Source organism: Copadichromis virginalis, linkage group LG1 (genome assembly GCF_057382275.1).
Source record: "Copadichromis virginalis isolate Kocher_CV1m ecotype Utaka linkage group LG1, C_Virginalis_male_GT1.1, whole genome shotgun sequence".
Taxonomy (NCBI): domain Eukaryota; kingdom Metazoa; phylum Chordata; class Actinopteri; order Cichliformes; family Cichlidae; genus Copadichromis; species Copadichromis virginalis.
Genome location: NC_140618.1, coordinates 8,271,178 through 8,283,381, shown reverse-complemented (window position 1 = coordinate 8,283,381; position 12,204 = coordinate 8,271,178). Strand labels below are relative to the sequence as shown.

At 39.0% G+C, this 12,204-nt stretch overlaps 1 protein-coding gene across 1 annotated transcript in view; it reads right to left on the bottom strand.

Annotated features, from left to right (window-relative positions):
* Positions 1-12,204, bottom strand: part of LOC146718274 (AT-rich interactive domain-containing protein 3B) — a 57,512-nt gene that overhangs the window by 7,816 nt on the left and 37,492 nt on the right. Inside the window, exon 5 of the mRNA XM_085443280.1 lies at positions 1,892-2,075. Within this exon, the coding sequence (XP_085299406.1) occupies positions 1,892-2,075 (184 nt within the window). The remainder of the gene's footprint in view (positions 1-1,891; positions 2,076-12,204) is intronic.

The following is a 12,204-nucleotide window of genomic DNA, read 5'->3' as shown; positions in this document are numbered from 1 at the left end:
CATTACAGCTGAAACATAATATTAAATGAGAGAATCTGTTAGCATGTACAGCAGTGGCATCAGCACCCTTTTTTATGAATATGTAAGAAAAGAAAACATTTTTCTCCTTCTTCCAATATGAAACTGAATATGTCTCATTAATAGCCTGTCAATAGTCTAACATTTTGGTTCTTCAAAAACTGTCCAGTGCTATTTGACTTAAGGTGAACCTATTCTGGTAATTTACTCCTAGCTACTGTTGGGCTCTTCTACAGTAGGCTCCCACCATTTACAGTTTAAAATAGTCCTTATTTTCCAAAGCAAGTTGTGTTAGTTCCATTTCCCTTAACTTCAAGACGACTTTTTTTTCCTCTGACTGGCTGCAAACAAATATTTGCACAGCAAATGGGCGGGGCTTCTCAGACCACAGTTAGAGATGAACACCTGAGATGAACCTATTAACAATTTTCTCACACAGAGAGTTAAGACTAGGCAAAAAAAATTATTACAAAGATTACTTGCACATATGCTAACACACTCTGACCATTTTTTTTAAGATGAGCATCCAGCACTCTATTAATGTGACAGAACATAAAAAAAGCACACATGGGGACATTTAAAACTGCAGTACATAGATTGGATTCTGCTTCAAGCAATACATGTGCACCGAGAGATGCACTGTTTATCCGAATGTGTATATAGCTCAGTGTATTTGTTCAGATAGTAGAGATAATTCTGTTTTATTTCACTGCGACTTTGTTTTTTTGTCTGTACTTTAGTTTAGAACAAAAAACAGACTGCTTTGAATAAAGACCTAACCTTTTATCTCCAGCAGTGCTGTCACAATGATTCTGTCAAATCCTTTGTGCACGTTCACACATTAAAAACCATTTGCAACTTTATTTCTCTAATATTTGATCCTTACAACAGACATTAGGTTGCATATTTATAAATCAAGCCACTTCAGTAAACTGAAAGTAACCTCCTTTCTTAAATGTATGAATTTATATAGAATTTACTGCTTTAAAGCTTTGCTCAAAACATGTTTGCTGCACTTTGCATGACATCACAGCAGCACTGCAAGTATGCAGAGTCACAGCTCTGCAATGTTTTCCATGCCATAAATGAGCACACTATACACATTATGCGTGCTTACTGCATAATGGTGGGATAGAAGTACCAAGGATCAATAAGAAGCACGAGCAGCAGCATCCATTAGACAGAGCTAGCCGACCAATGCTACACAACAGTCCAGCAACATTAAAAATACATCAAGGCTCATTAGGGATATGTACTGCTGGACAAGATAGAGGTGTTACCTCTGCTAAAGGGTTCCCATCCAGAGAGCGATATAGTTTTAGTCAGGGTTCGACATTATAAGCTGTCAATCAAACCCCACCTTAGTCACTGTGAACTCTGACCAAATTCACATCATTAAATCGATGGAAATCAATCATGTGTGATGTAATGCACTGAGGGGTTCGGGGTAAAGAGAAAAGTTTGGCCAGTGGAGAAAACTTGTGTGTGTGTATAAATACACAGGTATGGGTTCTAATGAATGACATTCATACTCATTCCAACACACAAATCCAAACACTCCTAACAACATGTCTACTTAGAAGCTGCAGCCAGAGCGGATCCTTGCATGTGCGTGCAGGAGGCGTGTTTCCGTATGTATACTAGGAAGTAAAACTAGCTGTCGCAACAATTCTCTAGACAGCTGGAATTATTAAAATAAAAGACATAGTGAGAAGGACAACTGGAAATGATGGCTGAAATGCTCCCGAAATGAACATATTTAGTGCCTGAAGAAGCTTTTGGCTTCCACACGGTGAGGAAAGCTGCTGAAATTCTTTAATCGGTTCCAGCACCTTTAATTAGTTAGCTTTGTGTCACAAATGCAAAGACCTACTGTGTCCGCAGAGTAAAAGCAGCACTGGTGATGGAGGTAGGCAGGTTGAGTCCCTTTGTGATTTCTCTCCAGATCTTCTTATTGATAACCTCGACGAGGCCTCCCTTTTCTGTCACCAGCTTGTACAGCATGTACAGATCTAGGACCTGCTTGGCCATGATTGGAATACGATTGACTGGGGTTCCTACGGAAGACAGGAAAAGAAAACAAATATGGCTCAGTTAATTATAAACAATGTCTTACAAAGGATGTCTTTGGTTCAAAGTGCATTTATGTCTCACATGGATAAAGTTTTTAATACTCAGACATTGAACCTTAACGCTGAGAATGGGCTCTTTCTGACCAAATACTGACACACAATGGAGTTCCCTCTAAAATGAAATACTTTTACCAATAGTCATCTTTACTTTGGAAAAAAAATCTAATAAAAAAATAAGGCGGGAGCAAGGTGGAACAATCCTAATCAGCCGTTTCAAGTTTTTTGTTTTTAATGCACTGAACAACCACTTTGACTGCCACGTCAATTCAAAGCAAGGCAGAGCAGCAACAATAACAGAAGCAGCAGAGAGAATCAACATACTGGCTGTGTTGCTATTTAAGCACAGTGCACGGCTAAAGTTAATGACCATAAACCTTTCCTCTGCTATGTTAAAAAAAAATGGCAGTTGTTTCCAGTTTAATTAGTCACAGTGAGCCCAGCCAGCAGTTTTTCTTTTTCCAGGGCCACTCAGAAGTACTCGTGAACTCCCACGAGCACAACCCTTAGAGTGGTCTGTGGTTGGAACATGCAAAAAGGTGTAAATGTTAATACAATGGAAAAGGACCTGTGTTTAACACTCGAATTTCTGCTGAAATATCTTGACTTGTAGAGACACTAGAGGAGAAAGTCCTGAAGGAATATCTTAATAGCAAAGAGTCACACAAAGAGTCAAGCAAATGTGAGATAGGGGAATCATATGAGTCAATCATGTTGCTACATTGATGCAATTACACAGTTGAGTTCCATGACAGATAGAAATGTGTGTTGGCAGGCATATCTACTTTTTATTGTGGTAAAGTTTTAAAGTGTCCTCACCGTTTTTCTTTCTGGTAATCAGATCGCAAATAAACATGTGAGCGTTTGTTCAGAGCTCTGGTAGGTTGAGTGAGGCTGATTAGGCCAGCAGTCTGGATTGAGCCAGAAATAAAAAGCTGTATTGTGATGAAACACTGAGCATGTGTACTATAAATATAACCTGTGCGAAAACATGCTTAAGCTCATTGTGGGCCAACAACACTAAACTTTAAGCATTTTTATCAGCCTTACATACACATACAGTTTCTGAGTGACATTTGAAGTAAAAGTTATGACTCTTAATTAATTAATTAAAACAGGCACTTTGTCTTGCCAACACAAATCGGCCTAGAGGCAAGAATGACTTTGATTTGAAGTTTTTTCAGTGAAAATTGGATTCTGCTTCAAAATATCAGTCAATGGTGAAGCGCCCAATATACTTTTGTGACCTCTACATATTGTTAAGGGTTGTTAGGATACTGGTTAGACATGGGTGGCAAGGGCTACTTCCTGTGAAATTTGCCTTGAAAACACATTAGCCCAGTTAAGCAATTTAGCTTGACCTGGAAAAGGGGATTCACAAACAACACAAAGCAAAGCTGCTCTAGACTTTTGATACAGATGCATTAATCTTGTCAACAGCTTATCTGCAGCGAAGCTTGCTGGGAGCTTGAGGGGAGGATACGGTGGGTGGATGAAGAGGGAGGGGTAGTGGGCGGTTCTTGTACGAAACAGAATCAAAAAGTGCAATGTGCAACCGTGTAAGCATGAGGCAGGAGGAGGGGACTGAAGGATCGTGACAACCTGCTAATCCACAGGCAGCGGTGGGTAGGGTGTGTGGGGGGCTCATGGATAGGCTGGTATAATGAAGCTTATTTAGAGGATTGCACGGAGTAAATCCACACCCCTCTGCGTTACTGCTGCCAGGCCCAGCACAGGGGAATCGTACAGATTTGTCTTCACAGTTAATGCCAGTCAATCCGCCAGCCCCTCCACAGGCTGCTCTTAACCTGGAATTGGACTCATTAATGACTCTGTGAAATAGCAGTGTGATCAGGCCATGAAGATTAGCCCCGATTCATTTTCCTAAGTTAGCAACATGTCTTTAAGCCATGTGCAAAGGTCCTAGGTGAACACATGGACCTTTGGAGTGGGGAGATCAAGACACCATGATGGCACTAGCAAAGCACTATGACCTTTTAGGTGTCTTAATGTTAGTGGTCAAGGAAATCTTTTACTACTACTGTATCCACTGAAAATCAATCGTCTCTAACCTGTTACACAAAAGTCACTATTAACAAGTCTTTCTCTAAACGGGCTTTGGAAGTACAGGCTAACTTTGGTGCTACTTTTTCATTATTCTGTGCACTAATCAAGCCTGAAGGCTTTTGGATCCTGCTGCTAAGGGTTAAGCATTTAAGGACAGTCCAGAAAGCTGGTAGGTACGATAACACATAAAAAGCAGAAAACACCTAAAAGAATACCACACACACACACACACACACACACACACACACACACACACACACACACACACACACACACACACACACACACACACACACACACACACACACACACACACACACACACACACACACACACACACACACACACACAACAGACCACCGTATCTGTAAAATGAAGTAAATTAAAAAAGTTCACCTTTATTCATATAAATAAATAACACAGTCGATGGTGACATCTAATGTAGTATTTATAGCTGATGGATTTTTTTTTAGTTTGTTAAAGCTGCACAAAATTGTTGTGGGAAAAGGGGATCCTATCTTCACAGCCAATTAATGGAAAATCAAGAGTGAGCTTGTCAAGATGCTAGTTTCTTTTATAGATTATTTGAGTTTGAGTCCTGTGGTAAGAGAGAGAAGATGAGTCGTAGAAAGGAACAAGAATTTGTTTAAGGTTTCTGTTTAAGACTAGGTGTGCATTTCCACTGGATTTAGCAAAACATTAAATTAACCATAATCCTAATGAACAAAAGTCCTACCTCACTTTTTCTTTTGAGGGATATATTTAGAGGGAAGTACTTTTAACCACTTAATCATTATAAGATCATGAATAACAAAACTTAAACTATTAATGTGTCATATTTACAGCCCATTTGTTTGCACCAGACTAGCTGGGCACTAAAAGTTTTACCAGAGTATCGAAGGACGAATTAGTGAATTAGAATTGGGACATTTTTATTTTGGTTACACAGTTGTTGCGCCACTATCTCTGATCATTTGATTATCAAAATAAGTAAATAAAACCTGCTAAAATGATGAAATATGTGCAATAAGGAAGGAAAGAATTGGAGTAATAATAGTGTGGATTAGTTGCTGTGTATTAGAGGGAGTAAGGTGGAAAGAGCAACACCAAATTTAAATTTATATTGTTGCAATGTTGTTTTTTTAAACAGATTTGGATAAATTGCTCATTCACCCCAATAAATGAATGAATAAAATTTTCTAGAATGATTTAAACCGCTCAGTTTTGTTTTCATTTTGGCATGCAGCTTTTTCTTTGGCGCTAATATCTGGGTGAAGGTGCCAGCTTCCATCAAAGTTTGACTTCAAAGCTTGACTGATAGTGAAATTGTATATATATATATATATATATATTAAAAAACACAACATCAACACAAAGCAAAAACCAGCAAAACAGCTGCCATTGGCCAATTGACATGTTCAAATGTAGCAGGTGAAGAATGGAGAGCTTCTACTAAATTTTCTACTAACAAGCAATGCATCAAAAGGACCAGCAGCGCTACGCTGCGACCATCATTCTTTGGTGCAGTGCTGGACATCAATCCTACATTAAACAATTAATACAACTAAGGGGGTCAGAGATCAGCCAGGGGTTATTGATGTGTGAATTAAACTGCAGGTCAGCAGGAAGCCATGTTTTCATACAGGCCAGGCTGTGAACAATGACAGCACAACAAATGAGACAACAACGCTGGCCCCATAGTGACAGGCCAGCAGCTGGTTAGGATTTTTATTCACGCCAACACCTCTGTCATCATTTGCTGTACAATAAAGTCAAAACAAGACTTTATTAATTACATACAATTTTAGAACATAACCCATAAAGCCAAAAAGTTAACAATTTCAGACAGAAGAAAACAAACACAAATATCCATTTATACATCTTCAGTGGACCAGATGTGGTTTTAAAAAACAAAAAAAAAAGGATTAATTATTCCATGTGTGACATCAGTCACGTTTCACATTTCAACATTGCTCAGCCACGTGTGAAAGCAGTGGGAAAACACCTTTAATAATACTGTAATTGAGCAAAAATCACATTAGCAAGGCTTGGGCAGTTAGCCAGAGACAGGTCCCTCATTTGCGAAAACCAGCATGTCACCAGCCTTTGGTGTTCAACATCTGCTCCCTTTCCAACCCTGGAGACATTTAGCTCTAACAGGCTTAATTAGACCAGGCCCAAACATCTCTTTTGATCACAGTGGCACTCTGCCTCGCATGCACTCTGCTCTGGTGGAATACCTGTTCCCACTTCAACCTCAATGCTTAATTTCCACTAGAGAAGACTAGAGACTTTATGATTACCAACACAACCAACACAAGACCATCTCTTCCTCAAGCAGACAGCTATTGGGCGTTTCATCTCTCTGTAAAGACCTGATTTGTCCATTGGTCTGCTCTGAGTCTATCTGTAATTGGCTGCAGGCCTCACCTCCCATCATCCTTTGCCCCGGACTGATTTTTCCCCAGGGACACGGCCATCAGAAGCCTAGTGATTAATGGCACCAGAGGTCAGAGGTCGCTCTGGTGGGAAGTGCCGTGGCTGAGGGCCCCCGAACCACTACCCAACTCTTTCCTCCAACTTCCACCAAGAACACAAGAGCCACAGGGCTAGCCTTCAAACAACTCTACTTCAGACGATAACGGATGCAGATTATAAGGACAAAAATGCAAGAGGAATGTATTCGTGGAACAATATTTTGAGGAGTAAAAACAAATCATTATTCTTATATTTTATAATTAAGATGCTTTCCCGTAATGATTCAAGTGCGTTCAACTATGAAATATAAACTCCTCATCTAAAAAACTCACAATAACACAGTATCATATGAAATAAATAAAACAGTATCTAAAAATCATTTCAGAGGCTTGTGATCACTTCATAAGGAAATATGGCAGAAATAAACCAGATAAAGAAAAAAGAACCCATTTTGCCCTTTTGATGTATTATAATTATTGCTTAGAGAGAGAATAAAATGCATGACTTTGTATCTAAATGACCAAAAAAAAGGAACAAGTTCATTTTATCTGACCTCTGACCTATTTTTAGCAGGAAACAGCTGTTCACATTACAGGGTCTGTATAATAAATCAGTTGTGTGCCCCTGACGCCAGTAGTGGTAAATTAAATATTGCTGACTTCACTTGATGGGCATTTCTTTAAATAATTAAGTGACAGCCTGACAGCCTTACAGCGGACAACACACAGGAAATGAATTTTTTACTAAATGAACATTGACTGGTGTGAGGTTTCACTGTCATCTACAGTGAAGAAAGACAGGGAAAAGAGGAGGGAGAGGATTAAACACCACATCACCTCATCGTTTTTGGTTTCTTTACCTCTTCCGATCAATTTAGAAATTCCTCGCAGGGATGATTAGATTTTTTTATTTTTAATATGACTTTAATATCTTGAAATTCCCCTTTGGAGGGAAGAAAGGAAGGGTGTAAGGAAGGAGAAAAGGAAGGGGGAGGTGTGGTAGCTAGCCAGCTGGAGAAAGACTGGATTACTGGATTCTTACTGCAGTAAGAAAGGTGTCAGCCAGCACAAACAGCCCCTGGCCTTGTAGCAGTGTCTGAACCCTTTTAGAGTGCCGCTGACCGAGACCTTTCTCCTCTTCCTCCTCGCTACCTCAAACACCACGTCTACACAGCAGATCAGACTAAACCAAAGTTATCTCTTGTTTCTTTTAACTTATGTTTCCTCATCTCAATTTAAGTACATTCACTGTTAGTTAAACAATAATACCAGAATATTTACTTCCTTGAGACTGCTCCGATCTTACTGATGATATTTTATACTCTGAAGTGCTGAGATGAAGTTTTTATGAATCCCTAATATGCTGCTTCTGATGTTTTCTGTGCATGTATATTAGATACTACTCTCAATAGAAAGAAATCCTTGTTCCCATCCATCTTGAAGGAATTTTGTCTGATGACATTGCATCTAAATACAGAAAAATATGTTTTCATTTTTAGAGAATACCAACACAGACCAGCCCAAACCCTTCATTAACCTGGGGCAGGGAGACACTGACAAGGGAGATAAGTGTCTGGGCTCCACATGCTGGGAGTTTACTTTATGTAGGCAGCCCCTGGCTGTTTAGTTTATGTTCATACTTCAGGCTAGAATATTGTCAGGACCCTGGTGTTCACTGGGGCATGTTTGTTTTATTTTTAATGCACGGCCAGGGACATAAAAGGTAAAAAAGCCTTGAGTGCATGGAATTTGCTATCTTTAGTCCAGACAGAGCCAAGCCTCACACGACGGACCAATTCATATCAAGTGTTAAGATATGTAGTGCCCTCCACCTAAGGGAAGTTAAATGTAACATTACACTATAGATGCATTGCTATTCTAAGCATGAAGCTAAAGCTGCAGCTGGCAGAGTCACATAAAGAGAGAGAGAGTCATCTAATAAAGTCTATATAATATAAGTCAGTCAATATACTCCTGTATCTCTGGCTGCAGAGGTTTCATTACTTTCATGTCAATAAAATGCAATTAATGTGAGGTGACAGGCAGACAAAGGAAAAAAAGAAAAGACAGGAAAAGCCAAGAAATGACTTATCTTCTGTCAACTGTATTTGACCGCTGCTGTGATAAGGAACACAAAAACCAAGAAAAACAAAGACTTTCTATTGCTCTGTGAGGTTGAAGTCAAAATAAAGGACGCCACGTAGAATGAATTACACTGGAACAAGTTAAGCCACATTCATCCATCTACAGAGATAATGTGTGACAACATTATCAAGCCCGGCCACTGCATGATGTCACTATACCAACAACAGCACAGTAAAGAGATTAACCAATGTAAGGACTACATAAGGCACCATTATCAGCTTACAGACTTACACAAATAATAACATTTTCTCATATGATGAATTTAACATGTCCCTTTGTTGATGAAAAATTAAATAAAAGGTTAATAAATTCCTTTTTTTTTTTATTCAAAAGCCAGCAGATCCTCTCTCTTCCTTCATCCAGGTTTTCCTTTTACCTCAATAAAAAGAACAATACTTAAGGGGAAAAAGGCAAACACTCAGTGATGGATAATTCACTTGAAGCTATATTTGCTTAGAAAACAGGGAGAGGAGCTTCTTAGTAAGAATTATTACAGTGAGCAGGCAGCCAGTATATTAAAGGAGCTGTCTTCTGTGCACTGTCAACTGCTCTGGGATCGTGTAGAACATCGCAAAGCTGGCAAGTCTCCAGACAAAAGTCTGAAGCTGTAAATCTCAAAGGCTGCTGTTCACACACTGGGAAGTCTGTCAAGAATACACACAATGACACTATTAGAAACTGAATTTGACAATTTTTCAAGTGCAATTTGTCAAGAAATCTCTGCAACGATAAAGTGGACAAGATTTTATATGGTGTTTTAAGTATTGGTGGATTGACCTCCTTAATCTTATGACAGCTCTGTCAGTAAAGTATCTCAGAGGTGAGATGGATAGATGTACATAAAGAAAGACAAAAAGAAAAGAAACATGACTCCTTCTCTGTGGGTCATGAAGATGGGTCACCTGTTGAAATAGAGGGGGAAGGGGATTGAAAAGGTTGGATGGCGCGAAAAGTGAGACGGCCTCTCCATTTGTAACTCAAGTCCCCTCGATTCCCAGAGACCAGGCAGATCAACTGACCAGACCCCAATCAACACCGGAGCCATCAGAGAGATGGATGAGTGGACGGGTGGATGGATGGATAAAAGTGGTGGTTGGGGTGTCTTATGCTGCAGGGTTATTCAAAGTCACTGGTATTTTTAAAATGTCTTGTACATCAGAAAGAGAGAAGGGAAACATACATTCAGCACATTTATCCCAGTCCAGAGAGAGAATATTTTGCTTGTTGATAAGTATATCAAGGGAAAACCTATTTATATAAAATGGGAAACGTTGTAGGACCATGTGTAGTATTTCTGCTTCCTTCAAAGTAAGCCCAAAGCAGTAAAGGAAAAACTCCTTCAAGGTTTAAAATAATAAGATTAGGCTATATTAAATTTAGACAAAGGTTAGGTATATATTTAAAGTCACTGATTGATCGGGACATCCTGACAGATGCTTTCTGTCCGTCTCCTATAAATTGTATTAAATGCATTAAATTCTGCTCTGCTTAGTGTTTGACAAAAAGTAAGATTATTGACTGACCAATGGTCAACAGATGTTTATGGATCCACCTACAAGTCCTTCAGGGTGTTTTTACTTATCACAGATCTGGTTAAGTTACTCCACCCAACAGCTTTTAATTGAAACTAAGCAAACATTGTCACAGGAATGCGTTTGAAAACATCTGTGGTCAGAGAGATTGTCAGGAAGTTCTTTTAACAATTCTTTACCTTGTTGAAGTGCTTGAATGTTCTCTAACAACATTTATCATTACAGGCTGTATATTTCCAGCCAAGCTGCAGGAACTACTGAAACCTGTTGTGCAACTCGTGCATGAAATGTATTTACAATTTGTTCTGTTAAAGCTTGACGTTATTAAAATTGTGTGATGGTGTTTCCTTTTCTGTGACTTATAGCTATGACTGGATTAGAAAAAAATCTATGAGCATGGTACAGATACAGGGGCTAACAGCAGAAAACAGCAAGAGTGTTGCAGTGTGTGAGTGTTGGGAGGGAAAATGTTTGTTAACACATGTAGTAAAACTAATGATACAGGCCTGTCCTATGAGTTACTCTCACTTGGAAAAAAGATCAGTGAAAGCTGTTTTGTACACATATTTTTAGTCCTCAAAAGCAATTTATTATAGGTTAAAAATTAGTATGCATGATTGCTATTTACATGTTTGCCAAAACTGCTGGAACTCGTATTCAACAAGAGAATATAAAATGCCATGTTGCCTTTTTATATCCTAATGTCAAACTTTAAAACTAGGCCATATATCAAGGATAACTTCTGCTCTAAATCTCTGCCTAACTTGAAAATCAAGTGAGACTACAGTAACCGAGCAGACTGGCTGAAAACAAACATCTCTGATCGTCCAGTAAAAAGTGTAAAGAATGTATATGTGACAGCTACGAGAATACAGCTTGTTCTACGCATGAAAGGGGGGAGAAGGGGGTGGAGGTGTTTCACTGATTAAGCTGCTGAGGTGAGGCTTAAAATTTTCCACCCTTCAAATTCAACTGAAGCCAGGAAGAGTACGACAGTGAGGGGAAGGAGTACTATTTAGACCAAATAAAAAGAACACAGATAAAGCTTAAAAACAACAACTAGAGGAAGGAGGCCTGGAGACAAATAGAAAGAGGGGAAAATGCCATGGTGCAAACAGACACACAACAGCTATTTAGTAAGTACAATAGCCCCCCCAGGCTTCATAAAAGGACTGTTTTACATGCATTTTTGCACGTTACTTTATGGCTTCAGTTGAGGGCTATAAGTTCTAAGAACTGAAGGCAGTGTGATAGAGAAAACTTGGGTTTCGGGTCTTTCTGCTTTAACCTCCTAATACTCGAACTCTTCCACGGCATACATTTTTAATTTCTCTTTGATATTTGGGAATATTGGGACCCGATGAATGTAAAAACAAAGAATTACCAGATTTTTTTTAACCTGATTTGTGCTTCTAAGAAAAATGAGAGCCACATATAAGGATATTCGTATAAAATTTCGACAGAACAGTGTCAGTATAATGTCCTCGTAAGTGGATATCAGGCCCTTGTAGCGCAAAATGGAATATTTTGGTCTAAATAATCCAAAATGTGATGTTCACATATGTGGACGCCAGGTCCTAGGAGGTTAAAAAATACACAAGGGGAGAAAAGAAGTGGTGAGGTAGACAAACAGGACAAACAGGACAGGACTACACACAAAACATTTTTTCCTCCTTTAGTTATCTTTAGTTGTAGTAACAAAAGTACTTCAGGTTTAAGAAAGGCCATCTTTTGAATTAAAACAGCATTTCACATGTTGTAACTCTGTTGGCTACAGATGCCTGGGTCTGACTATTCCACAGTGGACATAAATAAAACTTTTGGCTATGGACACCT